Source organism: Solanum tuberosum, unplaced genomic scaffold (assembly GCF_000226075.1).
Source record: "Solanum tuberosum cultivar DM 1-3 516 R44 unplaced genomic scaffold, SolTub_3.0 scf00011, whole genome shotgun sequence".
NCBI lineage: Eukaryota > Viridiplantae > Streptophyta > Magnoliopsida > Solanales > Solanaceae > Solanum > Solanum tuberosum.
Window position 1 is genome coordinate 3,174,322 of NW_006238938.1, and position 16,750 is coordinate 3,191,071.

At 32.9% G+C, this 16,750-nt stretch overlaps 1 protein-coding gene across 1 annotated transcript in view; it reads right to left on the minus strand.

Moving 5' to 3' along the window:
- The window catches only part of LOC102594940 (putative casein kinase II subunit beta-4), a 16,262-nt gene extending 4,838 nt beyond the window's left edge, over positions 1 to 11,424 (minus strand). Inside the window, exons 1-2 of the mRNA XM_006339910.2 lie at positions 11,001 to 11,424; positions 9,296 to 9,514 (exon numbers count right to left, since the gene is read on the minus strand). Of these exons, the coding sequence (XP_006339972.1) occupies positions 9,296 to 9,514; positions 11,001 to 11,256 (475 nt within the window). The 5' untranslated portion in view covers positions 11,257 to 11,424. The remainder of the gene's footprint in view (positions 1 to 9,295; positions 9,515 to 11,000) is intronic.
- Between the last annotated feature and the right edge of the window lie 5,326 nt (positions 11,425 to 16,750).

A 16,750-nucleotide genomic window follows, 5' to 3' on the forward strand; every position in this document is an offset into this window, starting at 1 on the left:
GCTGTTATGTTGCATATATCTCTCCTGTCACTTAGATTTGATGTTCTTGAGCTGAGGGTCTCTTGGAAACAGCCTCTCTACCTCCACGAGGTAGTGGCAAGGTCTGCGTACTACTTACCCTCCCCAGACCCCACCTAGTGGGATTTCACTGGGTTGTTGTTGTTGTTGTTGTTGTTGTCCCTACCATAGTTCGCGTCTTACTTATCCAACTCTTTACCCTACCCATCTTTGCACACTAGCCCTTGCAAATACTTTCCCCCTTATTTAGCTATAACCAACAAATATATACCCATAGTGTATAGCACTTGAGTTTTAAGGCGTGAACATATGAATTTCCTAATGCATTTGTGAGCACCATAACCTAAGTTGCTCGAACTCGGGTGCGGGTATCCGATACGGGTGCGGATCTAGAGGTCGGATCCTTCATGATCTAATTTTTAAGATTCGGGGATATGGATCCATGTATGGATACGGGTATGGGGATTCGCCTAAAGATAATTAAAATATCTAAAAATAGCATTATTAAGCCTAAATTATGTGGAGAACTTGAGGAGAATGCTAGAAGGAGATTAAAGGAAAGGAGTGACGTAGAAATTTCAATATAAAAGGTATACCATTTTCTTCAATTGCACCTTAGTTTTTGTATTGACTGCTGAAATCATTCAAACTGTCCAAATTTTCCCATCGATTTTGGTCAAAGTACCCAAAATTGGTTGACCAAATCGGACACGGATCCCACACCCACACCCATGTCGTGTCGACATGGGTACGACACCAAAAGTGAAGAGTCCGAGCAACTTAGACCATAACAACTTAAGGTACCACCGACGTGCTTCCGATGCCTAATCAATTGGTTCAGCTCACATTATTCATGTAGGTATACATTGAGTAAATACAATCAACACCATTAGAAACTGGAACAGTGACTTATTGATTTGGAGTTCTAATTTTTTCTTGTAGAAGCGATGAACTAAAAGGCTGAAGACAGACTTAAGTAAACTAGCCATTTACCCTTCTTTTTTTAAAAGCAAATTAGAATCAAGGTCGTTTTCATCAATAATCAAAGTCTATCCAAACGAACTCAAAACAAAATTGCAAAAATATATACAACTGAACCCGGTCCCAAAAGTGACCGAGTTCAGATAATATAAACTAACACCCTACAATGTAGGGTTTCCTAAATTGATCTTCATCTTCTCTTTCTACAGTGAGGATGTTGCCATTGTCCCTTCCAAATGCTGGTCTCCGACTCCTTTTGCTCTCGGTGATCAACTTCCTTCATTGCAGTGTTATTTAAAGCGAAAAGCGCAAAAAAGCTCTAAGGTCCGTGGGGGATTTAAGCGCAAAGCGCATATAAAGTGTGGGCTTTATTGAAAAAAGGCGCAAAGGGAGAAAAAAATATGTGTATGTTTAGTCCAAGACTAATAATTATAAACATGAATGACAAATATGTGACCAAAGAAATTGAAAAAAAATTATGATAAATTGAAATATCAATTGTTAAGCGTCACTTCTTCATAAGAGGCTCATTGAAAAAAACTATGATAAAGTGAAATATCAATTTTTAAGCGTCACTTCTTCATAAGAGGCTCATTGACAAGGAAAAGTTTGTCTTAGAACTTTGATGACGACGTTGAAGCACTCATAAAGTGAGGTGAAGCGCTCAACACGTTTTGAGCCTCGCTTTAGGGCTTAAGCGCGCTTAAAGCGCACCTTTGATGACAGTGCTTCATTGTCAATGGAGTTCATTCTTCTTTGATGTTGCCACTGAAACGAACCATTAACTCATTCCAAGTGTGTAATCTAGAAGAGGCCCAAGAGTTTTGGTGAAACTTGAAAGAGGGTTATAGAACCCTATATTCCAGCTCCATATTTCTTTGTAAGCATTCTTGTTTTTGTCTTAGTTCCTTTTTATTTTCAACTTGTATTAATCCTTTTATCTTCATTGGTTGAAGCAGTAGAGGAGAAAACTATGTTGCTCCCAATCTCCTTCCCTTTTAACTCTCAGTTGAATTTTTTTCACCCTCGCTTTTTGTTGGTTAATATTTTTGTTGGCTGACGTAGCTTTCTCGCAGTTATTTTCCCATGAAGTGGCGAAACCTTGCTTTGTACATAAAAAAGAAGAGATGAATTCTAAACTGTTAAAAGCAATGTTTGGCCACTTCTTGGGCAAAATAACTGCGAGAAAGCTACGTCAGCCTACAAAAAGGTTCACCAGCAAAAAACGATGGTTGAGAAAAATCCAATTGAGAGTTCAAAAGGAGGGAGACAGGGAGCAACATGGTTTTCTCCTCTACTACTTCAACCGGAGAAAATAAAAGGATTGATACAAATTAAAATGGAAAGGAACTAAGACGAAACCAAGAATGCTTACAGAAAAACTATGGAGCTGGAATACAAGGTTCTAACCCTCTGTGGAATTTCACTAAAACTCTTGGACCTCCACCAGATTACAAGCCTGGAAAAATTTAATGGTTGTTTCAAAGGACAACATCAAAGAAGAAGCGAAGAGAAAGGGATAAAAATCAACTTTTGCAAGCTGAGAAAGAAGCACGAGTTCCATTGACAATGAAGGAAATTAATCACCAAGAGCAAAATGAGTCGGAGACCAACGTTTGGAAGGAACATCGATAACATCCTCAGTATAGAAACGAAAGAGAAAGAGAAGCTAAGGACCAATTTAGAGAACCCTGCATTGTAGGGTCTTTTTTATATTATCTGAATTCGGACGCTATGGGCCAAGTTAAGTTGTATACATATTTGCAATTTCATTTTGTTTTAGGCTCATTTTGAGCCTGTTTGGACTGACTTTGATTATTGAATAAAAAGGACCTTGAGTCCATAATTTGCTTTAGAAATAAGTTTTTTTTTGTTTTTTTTTTAAAAAAAAAAAAAATAATAATAATAATAATAGTAATAATATCATGAAAAAAGGTAGGAAACTAAATAAAGTTGCACAATACTATATCCTTAAGATCATGACCCTATTTACAAGAGATGAATTCTGGATTTAGAAGAAGCGATACCTTTTAATAAGGGGGTCTTACGTAACTGAACAGACAACAAAAAAAAGTTTTCAACAAAACTGGTCGTATGTATATGTAATGTATTGATATCGTACAATGTTATTAAAAGTGAGCGCTCCATTGCTTAAAGCGAGAAACAAAGTGAAGAGCCAGGTTATTGTTTTTCTACTATGAAGCAAGGCTATCGTGAAAAAGCAAGCGCTTCTAGGACTAAAGCGAGAAGCAACACAATAATAAAAGTGGGAAAAAGTTTGCTTAAGCAAGGTTAGCTTAACTAGTTTTTTTAAAAAAATTGTAAAAACACTTACACGACTTGCTAAACATTTCCCTCCATTTCACTTCTCTTGTGCGACTACAAGGTATGTTTTTCATCTTTTCTTCTTCTTTTCTCTATCTCTATAATGTGAGCCAACTACTAGGCAGTTTTATCAAAGGCGAAAAGTGCAAAAAAGCTCTAGGGTATGTGGGGGCTTTAAGCACAAAGCGCAAATAAAGCGTGGGCTTTAATGAAAAAAAGCGCAAAGGGAGAAAAAAAATACAAATATACATGTTTAGTCCAAGACTAATAATTATTAACATGAATGACAAATATATGACCAAAGAAATTGAAAAAATGAATCTTTTTCAGACAATCAACTTCAACCCAATTCTCTATTTTACTCTCTAAAAATGAATCTTTTTCTCTCTCCTCAATATTATATTATTTATTTCTATTTCATTCTTATTTTCTTATTTCATAGTATAAATCCTTTATTTCTTTTTCCCAATAATTACTTTATATAATTTTCATGTGATATAAAATTTTATTTTTTATTTAATATAAAATTATATTTTATTCTAAATTTTAAATAACATAAATTGCAAGAAAATATTATATAATATACAAATTAATGGACAAATTTAAATCAAAGTGGAATATAATTACATAACCACTCAATTTTCAAAATTATTACGTTGCTCCCATAAATTCTCTATTAATGCATTACGGAGTTCAAAATGAGCATTTTTGTCCTTAATTTTTTATGTCTAGCTAGAAGTTGTTTAAATCGGAGATTTTCATCTACCACCATTTATGTCGTTGGAGTTGGAGCCTCTACGACATCTTGAATTGGTGCATTAAGACCACGTTGATCCTCAATTATCATGTTGTGCAGTATAATGCATGTAGTCATTATATCATGTAGCACTTTCTTTCTCCAAAAATGTGACGATCCTGCAAAAATTGCAAAATGTGATTGTAAAACTCCGAATGCACGTTCAGCATCTTTTCGGCACGATTCTTGTTTCATCGCGAATTAATTATTATGTTATGTATTGTATTTTATCTTGCATTTAAATTATTATGTTATGTATTGTATTGTTATCTTGTATTTTAATTATCATATTATGTGTTGTATTTTTAAATTAAATTTTTCATCTTATCATTTTAATTTTGTGTATTCTTTATAGTGAAAATTAATAATAAAATCAAATTATATTATCAACGAAAATTTTTTAAAAAAATACTATTAATTCGGAATGAAAGTAGTATATATTAAATAATATATTTTTTAAAATATTATATTACATTTAAAAGAAGTATGAATAGTAGATATTTAATTAATGACATTATATGTAAAATAATATGTTAATTAGAAAGTAATAGAAATAATAATAAAATATTCAAAAAGTGAAATAGAGAGTGAATAGTAGTTCTCCAAAGTTCTCCAAATTTGGCGAACTACTATTCACCTCTCTAAATATGAAGAATAGAGGGTGATATAGAGTTGGGTTGGAGTGCTCATTCTCTATTTTACTCTCCAAATATAGAGAATGGAGAGTAAAATAGAGGTGGATTGGAGATGGTCTTATGCTCTTTTTTTTCCATGTTTTGAAATTTTCCCTCTATTTTGTTATGTTTTTTGTTGTTGTCATCTTTGTTTTCACTGTTCTATTTTTTTGTAGTAAATTCTATTTTTTTATTCAATGGCACGAAAAGAGACCCAGCTTGGGCAACACTATTGTAGGTCGCATTCTGCAATTCTCTTCTTTTTTTTCAATTTTTCAATATAATCTTCTCTGCTACTACGCTACGATTAAATCCACTCTGTTTTTTTCTTTTTATTGTTCTGTTTTTTGTAGTATATTCTATATTTTAATTCAATGGCACAAAAAAGAGATCCAACTTGGGCGTATGGTAGGGGTGGGTATAAATACCGGAAAACCAAAAAACCGAACCGAACCAAACTAATTTGGTTGATTTCAATTTTTTGATTTTTTGGAATTTCAATTTTTTGGTTCGGTATTCGGTGTAAGGGTCAAAAAAAAATCGGTGCACCGAAAAAACTGAAATTTTATTAACTAAATTTAAAATAATATTTTAAATTTTATTAATTATATATTTTGAAATTTTAACCCAAAACATTTTAATTTTTTGACCCACCCAATTCCAAATTTTGGAACCCCTATCCTTAAAACAAACAAACGAAAACTAACAAGTCACACTTCTTACTTCATAGCACAGCCACAACCCACACTCTAGTCTTCCGTTCGACTTTTCGCAAGAATCTCAATTCAGTCTTCTTTGCAGCCGCCGACATGACTTCTCTCCAATGGTGTAAGGCATCTCTCAGTCGCAACAATATGTAAGTTGTAACTTGTAACTCTCACTCTCGTCTAATTTCTCTCTCTCAGGCGCCTCTATTTATTTGTGTTGTCAAATGTAAAATGCTCGTCGATGCCTACTACTGCTACAAAAAATCATTTTTTTTTATCATTTCATAGATTGTTGTTGGTTGTTGCTAGAGTGACTTGGTTCTTCTGTTGTTATTTAGTCTTCAATAATTGCCTTGCGTTTTCATTCTCTTACACTATAGTCTTATAGTTACTCAGTTACTCTTTCAAATTTTCACTTATTGTAGATGGAGGATGAAAGTAGAGTTAGTGTTGCCCGGTTCAAATGATCACTTGACACCCAAGATACAAAGAAAAGCGAAGAAATGGCACCAAGATCCAAAGCTTGGCAGCATTTCGATAGGTGGTTTAAAATGGTATTAGTAAAGCGAAGTGCAGGTATTGTCACCAGCTTCTTGCTTATACTTCCATCAATGGTACAATAGGATTGAACCAACATTTAGCAAGGTGCCAATTTTATAAACCTATCATTGAAAGTGCTTCTCAACACAAGATAAATTTCCCATCTAAGGAAGCACCACTTTGGAAATTTGAACAAGAATTAGTTAGGAGGGTTTTAGTTGAGAAAACAATTGTGGATGAACTACCTTTTAGCTTCGTTGAAAAGGAAGGCTTCAAAAAGTTTATAAATAAAATCCAACCTCTATTTTGGATTCCTTCTCGTAGAAGGATAACAAGGGGTTGTTATGAACTTTATGGTGAACTTAGATACAATCAAAAAAATTCATCCAGAGAAGTACTACCAAAGATTTGCCTCACCACCGATACATGGACATTAATGCAAGGAATTAATTATATGTGTTTGACTGCTCACTTAATTGGGTGTTGCATAAAAGAATACTAAATTTTTACCAAATCTCTAGTCATAAGGGTGGGCAAATGGCAGAGGCTATTGGTAATTGCTTGCTTGATTGGAACTTGGACAAAGTATTTTGTGTTACTGTTGACAATGTTTCTTCTAATAGTGTTATGGTTACACAATTGTCAAAGCAGATTGATATGTGGGAACCAATATAATGGGTGGTAAGCATCATCATGTGAGATGTATGGCTCACATACTTAACTTAATTGTGCAAGAAGATTTGAAGGAAATTGATATTTCTGTCAAACGAGTTAGGCAAATGGCGAGGTATGTTAGATCATCTCCAGCAAGAACAAGAAACTTTGTGAAATGTTGTGAAGTCCAAAAGATAGAATGTGATAAAACATTATCGCTCGATGTGCCTACTATGTGGAATTCCGCCTACTTGATGTTAGAAACGACACAACACTTTGAGAAGGCCTTTGATAGGTTTGATCTTTTTGATGCAAATTTTAAAACTTATCTATCTACTCATGTTTGTGAAGATGGAAGTATTGTAGATGCGCTTGTATGTGATGATTGGGCGAATGTGAGAAATGTGGTAAAGTTTCTTGAAAAGTTTTATGAGTTACCATAAAGGTTCCAGGTAGGATATATGGGATGTATGTGAGCTTGATGTATACTAGAAATTGTGTTTAACAAGTGACGGTCTTAATTTAAGTACTATGGTTGGGCGTATGATTAAAATACACTCAAGAGCTATTGGGGTAATCCTGAAAATATGAACCCAATGATCTATATTGCTTTCGTGTTAGATCCTCGTAATAAGTTTGTGTATGTTAGCTTTGGACTTGAAGAGCAATTTGGGGAGGAAATAGGAAAAAAGTAGATAAAGGAGTGAATGTTTATATGAAAGCTTTGTTTGGAGAGTATTTGAAAAAAAAGGTTGAACCCATCCGTGGCCCCCTAAAGTTGACACTAATTTTTACTTACACCTAAACTAAGATTTGTTCATTTTAAACACCTCATGCCAGGCCTCAATGTGTCATTTTGGCACTTTTTGCTTACATGATATAGTTAGTGTGAAACACTCGCTGACTGCGCGTGAAAGATTTATTTAGCCACTTTTTAATTATTTTTTCTTCTTCTTCTCCATTTTCCCAGAAGCTTAAACTCCAACCATGGTGAATGAAGATAGCTATAACGAAATGATGAAAAAACTATGGAAAGCATATTAGAAGTTTAGGAATAGACCCATTTCAAGATTTAAATATTAAAAAGATTTGATAATTTAATTTCAAATAAAATGTGATTTAGTACAATAGAGGGAGGGAGAGAGAAAGAGAGTGGTGGTTGTGATCGATCTCCATTTTTTTCAGTGAACAAGATGGTGATGATATTTTTTCAGATCTGAAAAAATAGAGAAAATAGTGATTGAAAAACTATATTTAACTCACAAATTACTTTTAAGTAGAGGATTTTAAAAATAAAAAAATAAACCCAAAAAAAAAAGAGCGGCCGTCGGGAGAAATGACCGTCTCCTTCCAAAACTTAAACTTTTTTGGAGAAGACAATCAGCAGGAGTGGCGGGGGTTGAGGTGGGGTTGTTTTTAAAACACCGGATCATACTATCAAATTCAAAAACCATCTCTAATTTTTATTTTCAAAAAAATGAAATGTCAAGTTTATAACAAAAATTCAGTTAATTTCCTTACTAAATTTATAATATTATTATTCTTCATGAGCAATGTATTCAACCAAAAATATTTTCTTAATAATACTTTCATAACAATAACACTTTGGGCAGGGCATCCCAGTGCACAAAGCATCATTTGTTCACACAGGATCTGAGGACCCCAAGGGATATGATGTACACAGCCGATTCTAATGCAAGCATTAGTAGCTGCTTCCACAATTTGAACTCGTGACCTATTCACAGGAAGATAACTTTACCGCGTTACATTAACTTTTTCATGAACTAACATAACTAAAATTAGTTGGTTGATTTTTCCTTAAGGTGGACATCATTGCACCTTGGTATACCTCATTGAAACACAGACAAACCTAAGCAATGTGAAGCAACCAACCCGCACTCACTTTCATTCGGTTCTTAAGTACAACTCGGGCATGCCTTCAATCATATTGAGTGTAACATCAAAACCCTATGAAGCATAAACAACATCAGAGAATTAACCTAAATAGTCGCTCCTTCAACCGCTTAAACTAAAAATAGCCGGGTGGATGTATAGTATGTGTCCATGTATGATCAGTATGTAATCCATGTATACCGGCTAGAAAAGTAAATAATGAACCCAGCCAACTATTTCTGCAAGGATCCCCAAACATCGGTGGACAACATTTCTTACAAACCTTAACACTAAGCAAGGGCATGTGTAAAAACTCATTTAGTTCATATCAAATCCAAATTCATGCATTTGTCTACAAATAATCTACACCAGCTAAGCAGAATCTGGCATGGTACGTTACCAGAGACTAACTTTCCCCCTTTTCCAGCCTCGAAAAACAGGTACCTCAGTCAACCTCAAAATATCAAGTCAAGCTTACTAGTTTAGAAACATGTAGACTTTACACCGAAATTAACATAGTATTAATTTGTATTTAAAAAGGAAAGAGTTCCACACGGAAGAGTGCAGCAAGGTAGGAAATAAAACCATGTTTTACCTATTTCTTTCTATCTACAGAAGACCAACAACTTGTCATTCAACAGAAAAGACAAGTCAAATGTTGTTAACTTGCAATTCATCAGAAAATCTAAAGAAGCAACTATACTTACCATGAGAGGATTCAACATCAAGGATTAGGTCAAGTGCATAGTCATAGTATGGAACTTGACCACTCAATCCACAAAGATTAAAATCATCTTGAATGTAGTCATCATCAACCTCACAAAAGAACTCATTCCCACGCAGGTTACAAAACCAAGAAATCCATGATGTGTCATCTCCATCAGAACCACTAACATCAGATTCTTCACTGTCTGATTCAGATTCCTCTGCAACGTACACAACCATGGGCATTTACTCATATCATGTTTGACATGTAAGTAAGAAAGTCGGCACTAAGAAAACAGAAGCATAGGCAAAATAAATGCAGTCATTGCACTAAATGGCTGGTGTCATTAGATTAACCAAAATATAGCAAAAAATGTTCTGGCTTTTCTTAAGGGGAGTAATGAAAATATAGAGGAAACATGTTCTGGCTTTTCCTAAGAGGAGTAACAAAAATATAGCAGAAACTATCTTACACTTTCCAGTATCTATGGGTAAAATACGCCAACTCTCTGACATAAAGCACCGGAAGATACCACTAATCAAAATTCAAGGTTGATGTAGAAAGAGTAGTGAAAATTGAGTGGAAATTTGAGTTGGCTTTCCAAGTAACTGTAGGTAGTAAGTAGAAACAAATTGATAAATACTCTTGGTTTCAATTGCTGTGAGATACCAAATGAAAGCATCATTTATAACCACATTACCCCATCACCCTAAACCATAATTGTTAGATGCTGCAGCTGAGTGCTCATTAATAGATCCATCTACAATGAATCCACTTGTCAGGAAGTCCCAAGTAAGCCGATCTAAGAATCCGACAAAAGAAGCAATTGCTAAAAAGACATACTATCGAAAGTCACAACTTACAACCAACAATGGGACATGCTTACAACCAGAATATTTTGCAAAAAAAAAATGGAGTATAACCCTTCTAGAACCAGGTGATCCCCAACAGCTAATGGTACACAGTTTGAAACTTGTATAATGGGTCCGCCACTCTACCCTTCTCCACTTAAATACAAGTTCTTTGCCTGGGGTTCAAACATGTGATGTGTACCTAACCCACACATCATGCGTCTAAAACCATATAAGATTTTACCTTAAATGGTTTTGAGAATCTAGAACTATCTACAATGTAACTTTAGAAGATACAGAAGGAACCTCGAGCAGAATAGAATGACATTCCAGTAACAGCTTTTCCAGTCATGTTCCCCCTTTGAAACTTGACAGAACTTTTTCCTGATCACATTCTACGTTTTTCTTTTTTGATAAGGTACCATAATCCTGACCACATTCTAGATGCTTTCCGAAGAAAAAGAACATCCCATTACTCCAGTCAAGTTAAACGCATTTTATCAGGATACAAACCCCTACTTAAAGAACATAAATCCATGCAAGACGACCCCACTGAGAAGTGCCAAAGGAGATCCTTTACATATCCATACAGATAAATATAAAGTTTAGTGAGTTTTAGAACCAATTTACATGTATAATTTGAACAAGAAAAAGAGAGCCAACTGGATCTCCAAAAAAGTTTTAAAGAAAAAAGAATTAATTGGACAAAATATCAGGCCAAACTTAAAGCCTCAAACTCATCACCAGCTAAATGAATGATATATGAGAACAATGTAATGCACTGAGAAACATAAATATTGATTGTAGCAATAATGGAAAAGGGGGGGAAAATTTAACATAAAAGATGATCCTTACCATCGGAGCACTTGTTTTTTGTGGTGAGAGTAGATGAAGAGAGAGTGTCACGCTGATGATCCATATGATGATTGGGATGACGCTGATGCAATTTTCCGGTAACAACTGTAGATGTAGAGGGACCAGATTTTTCCTTCAACGCCCTTGACGTAGACGCTGAAGACTTGTCCAACTGCTTATCTAATGCATCGTTGATTCGCTTCCCTCCAACCATTTCCGATTTGGAAGAACCACCACCACCTCGATCTCTATACATTTCCTTTCCTTCTCTATAACAATAACTATATCTATAACTCTATCAACGAAATGGAGAGAGATCGAGAAGAACTGTGTGTGTTCAGATAGTGAGATGGAGAAACGGAGATAACTAGGGTTTCGTCTAACATTCCAGGGAGAAAGGACACCAGACTTCCTCAGGTTCTAATTTCTCTTTTTTTTTTTCTTCTTAAATTGAATTTATGTAATTAGTAGTTAAGGTTATTCATGGTTCGGATTGGATGGATTATTAGTTAAAACTAAAACCAAATCAATTTAAATTGATTTTTAAATTTCTAAAATCAAATCAAACCAAATTAAAAAAAAATGTCGGTTTTGTTTGGTTTTTTCTGTTCAAAAGTAATAAGTTTGTTGAGAACATATGTATCTCGATAGACACAAACACTTAGTACATGAATAATTCTCAAATAAGCTATTAGATGAACAAAGTGATTCATCCAATGTACCAATTTTAGAAACTAAAAAAACTCATTGTTAATAGCATAAAGTTGGTTCAATATTCTGGAGATCTCAATATCTGATCAATAGATTTTTCAATAAAATTACACCTTAAAATATTGAGAAATTACTTCTAAAAAAAATCAATATTTCATAGTCAAAACTAATCAATTACCATCTTCTTTAGCTTGAGCTTTAAATAATTCAATGCTACATTAGAAAATTTATAAAGAATAGAGAAAGTGTAATTTTTAAAGTAATGAATATTAAGGGATTTAGACTTAAGATTTTAATAGTTGGGGTAAAATTTAAGTGTTGGGCTTCAGAAAATAGTAAAATTAAAGACTTAAGTTAATTAAAATTTATCTAAATACTTATATTTTATTGGGATAAGGGTCTGAAAAATACATCAACTTTGATCGGATTTGTTGTTGCGATACTGAACTTTCATGAGGACCCATTACCTCCCTAGACTATTTAATACTGTATTTTAAACATATATATTTGCCCACATGGACATAAAAAATAATGCAAAATTATAAATAGTAATGTGTCCACGTGGGCACATATATACCTTTAAAATACACTATTAAATAGTTCAGGGGTAAAAAATATGGTACTAAATAGTCTAGGGAGGTAATAGGTCCTTATGAAAGTTTAGTATCGCAACAGCAAATTCGATCAAAGTTGGGGTATTTTTCAGACCCTTATCCCTATTTTATTTATAAATAACTATAAAATTTATATATATATAACTTCTCGGTTCGGTTTGGTTATTTTTGCAGTTAACTTTTAGTAAAATCAAAATCAAACCAAATAATATCGGTTTTTCAAAATTTAAGACCGAACCTAACCAAATCAAACTAAATATCGGTTTTTTTAATCGATTTGGTTCGAATTGCAGTTCGATTTGGTTTTATAACCATAACCATGAACAACCCTATTAGTAGGTATTAATTATTAGTATATTATGTTGACATGTTTATTTGACCCAATGTAATTATAACATACTCTTCCTTCCGTCTAACTATAATTGTCCACTATATTAAGAATAATTGTCCAACGATACTTGTCCAATTTAGAAATCAAGAGATAATTTACTTTTTGTGTCTATTTTACCCTTGCTATTAAATACTATTTATCATCTAACACATTTCTTAAAGCATTAAATTTAATAAATTCAAATGATAATATAGTAATATTACCCCTATTATTTATCGTTTCTTAAGAGTTGTGTCGAGTCAATAGTGGACAACTATTGTTAGACAGAGTGAGTATTAAATTTTAAATAAAAATAGAAGTTAATTATTTAAAATTTATATTAGACAAATAAGAAACTTTATAAATGATACTAAATTAAATATTTAAGATATATATTGTCTTTTGAAAATATATTATTAATAAACATATGTTCTTAATTAATATTATGAAGAAAACAATTTATTTATATTTTTCAAATTAGTATATTTCAATTGAACTAACCATAAAAATTAAAAGCACAAGATTTCTATGAATATTATGAAATGCATGTTTGACAAAAAGATTTATATTATAAATAAAATGTCATAAATTATCAATTTTGACAAAAAAAAATAATGTATCAGTCTAACTAAAAAAATAAATGACTTGCAATGTGAAATCTCAAGTCAATACTACTAAAACAAATGAAACTAGAAATATAACATAAGTTCTAAATTCAAAACAAAAAATTCAACGTAATACGCTTATATCAAATTTTGACATAACATACATAAATATGATTTAAAAGACAAGAAAAACGTAAGTCTATAACTTTACTCAATAATGAATTGTACTTTTAATTTAAAAATTACAATACTAACAAAACTATGCTAATGAAAAAAAAATATGACATTAAAAATAGACCATACAAAAAATTTCATGGAATCGCATGAAGTAAAGGTTGAGAATGAGAAGAAAATGAAATATAAAAAATATAAAATAATTTATTTTTTTTAAAAGTTCTTTAGAATAATTAAAATAAAAACATGACTTAAAATAATAGAAATAAAAATAAATCAAATTGAAAAAATAAAAGGAAGAAATTAAAAAGTAATCATCTTTGTCGCGCCCCATTTTTCTCAAAACGGACCTTCCTTTCGAATGCACGACCTAACAACTCTTTTGGGTTTTGAAAAAATAAAGAGTCGCCACCTAACGAATTAAGGCACATTAGGGCACCTATCTAACCTAACTAATTCTAAATAAAGGTCAACGAACCAAAGATCGGGTAAGGGTTTAAATTACCTCGAGGGGAAGGTTTTAAGTAGGGGTGGGCATAAACACCGAAAAACCGAAATACCGAACCGAACCGAAGAATTTCGGTATTTCGGTTTCGGTATTTCGGTTTTCGGTTCGGTATTCGGTATGAGTTTTTGTATTTTTCGGTATTTCGGTTCGGTTTTCGGTATGAATTTTTGTATTTTTCGGTATTTCGGTTTACCGAAATATATTATATTATATTTATAATATTATTAATATTATATTAATTAGCAATAGTAAATAATAAAAATATAGACAAAATAGGTCAAACTTTACTTTTCAGCTTTTAGCTTTTTACTTTTCAAACTTTTGACTTTTCAGATTTTGTGTTTTCAATCTTTTCTTACAAGTTAGCCGCACATCAGTCACTTTATTTTCCCATTTTCCAATTCCACTTTCCACTTCCGGCGACTGGCCGATCAACAACAAGCCAACGACGACCGGCCGACTAGCACGCAGCAGGCCAACACGCAAGTGACACCCAGCAGGCAGGCAGCACGCAGCACTGCAGCAGCCGATCAGCAGCACGCAGCAGCCACCGGCGACCGACCAACAACAACCAGCCACCGAACTAACAAAAACCGAACCGAAATAATATAAACCAAACCGAAATAATAAAAACCGAACCGAACCGAATTATTTCGGTTCGGTGTTCGGTACACATGATACAAGAACCGAAAACCGAAAAAACCGAAAAAAAAAAACGAACCAGAGATCGGGTAAGGGTTCAAATTACCTCGAGGGGAAGGTGTTAAGCATCCCTCGAGGTCCACAAAATGTGGGTCCCGACCGTGTCTCATGCAATTTATGTGGGGGTTACAAGTAGCATTTAAGGTCACTTCATTTATTGGTTATTTAAACATGCTTGCTAGGTGATAACAAGATAACTAATAATAAACAATTAAGATCAATTTATTTATTTGTTATTTAATTAAACATGCAAAATTATATGATGACATAAGACTAAATAATTCGCACAAATACAATTTAAAAGAGATAGCGAGAAGATAGAAAGTAGACAACTATATAAGTAAATATCATTTTTTTATTTAATTAAACTACCCCAAATAAATATAATTATAAACATATAAAGGGAGAAAGGAAATGGAGACTTTGAAGGACTTTACGAATCAGCACTCGATTTTTCTTTATTTCGGTCGGTTACTCGTAGGGACAGACAAAACCAAGGTTTGTCATTAAGATTAAGTCGATGTCATCATCTTCGTAAGGCCTAAACTACCCCTACCCCACCACCGCATATTTTTCGTCTCTACAAGGTGCCTATCGTCCCCGCTTAAGATCCAAGAGGCATTGGACTACTATTATGGTGGATTTAGACTAAAATAAACTCTTAATAGGCCCACCTAGACACCAAGTCAAACACTTTGGACGAGCATTTAGCACGTAAATCTCATGTTGGCCTCTAGTATTTTTATTTAGCATGCTAGCAAACACACATAAAGTGAAAGGTTTCATGCTTAAGTGTGTGCATAGACGAACAAACACTCAATATAACATATAGATTAATTTTAAATGGACGAAAATATTACAAGTTAGGTAAAGCTTATTAGACTGATTTAATTAGTAATTAATTTAAAATGGGCACTTTATAATAATGCAAATGGGCAAAAGTATTTGAAAGCAATAGCAAATTATTAATGCTGAAATGTTTATTTCAAGTGGCAATAGTTTATTAGACTGATTTTAAAGGTTGCAGAATTTTTTTACAGAAAGCCGATTTTAGTTACCAATTGATTTTTTTTTAAAAAGACAGAAATATTATTGCAAGAGAGTGATTTAATAACTCTGTTTTAAATGGTAGACAAATTTAATATCGCAGTTAACATGCAGGAGAAGATATTGATTTATTTTAAGTAGAAAATTTACTTATTTTAGATAGAGAATATTCATAGCAGACTAAAAAAAACATACTGAAAATTTATTAGAAGCCTATAAATATGCTAATTAAGTGATTAACATGCTAAAATTTTATTAGCAACCTAATATAAATTTATTAGCTGGCAGGCTTAAGTTACTAAAACATGCAGAAATTATTCGAACTAACTATTTAGCATCATCGATTTTGTTTTAGTCCTATAGGCATGATTTCTAGATAAGAAAAGAGAAGTCACTTGAAACCTATATGCATAATTTCTACACCCAAATAATATATTAAGAATTATGTAACTCCTATAGGCATGGTATCTAAGTGTGCACATGTTGAGATTTATTTTCTTAGGCATGTATTAGAACTATTTAAACCTATATGCATAAATACTACACTCAAATAAATGTTTTAAAATTATTTAAATCCCTATTGACATATTTTCTAAAATGGCAGAATTATTGTAAAAATAAATTAAGACAATAATCACGCGTTATTTATTCATTATATGTAAGAAGCTTGGTTTAAGTAAATGAAGCAAGGAGCAGTCATACATTATTTATATTTATTATTAGCGATGAAGAAAGCGACCATATAAATCAACCAAAGCAAGGTATTTAACTACATGGTTAATTTTACACTAAAATTAGGCAAGCTTTAAGTAGGTGATTGGTGACAAGTAATTGATTTTATTTTAGACAGATCTTGAGTGCAAATATTAGAATGGGAACGATCAAACAGAACACACTCCTATAGGCATGCTTTCTAACAACAAGTAAGTTTGCGACAAAGTAGCAATTAGCACGTAAACCCCCTCCCCTTGGACGGTCCCCAAGATTATTTCATATATATAGAGAGTGTTACTACAAAA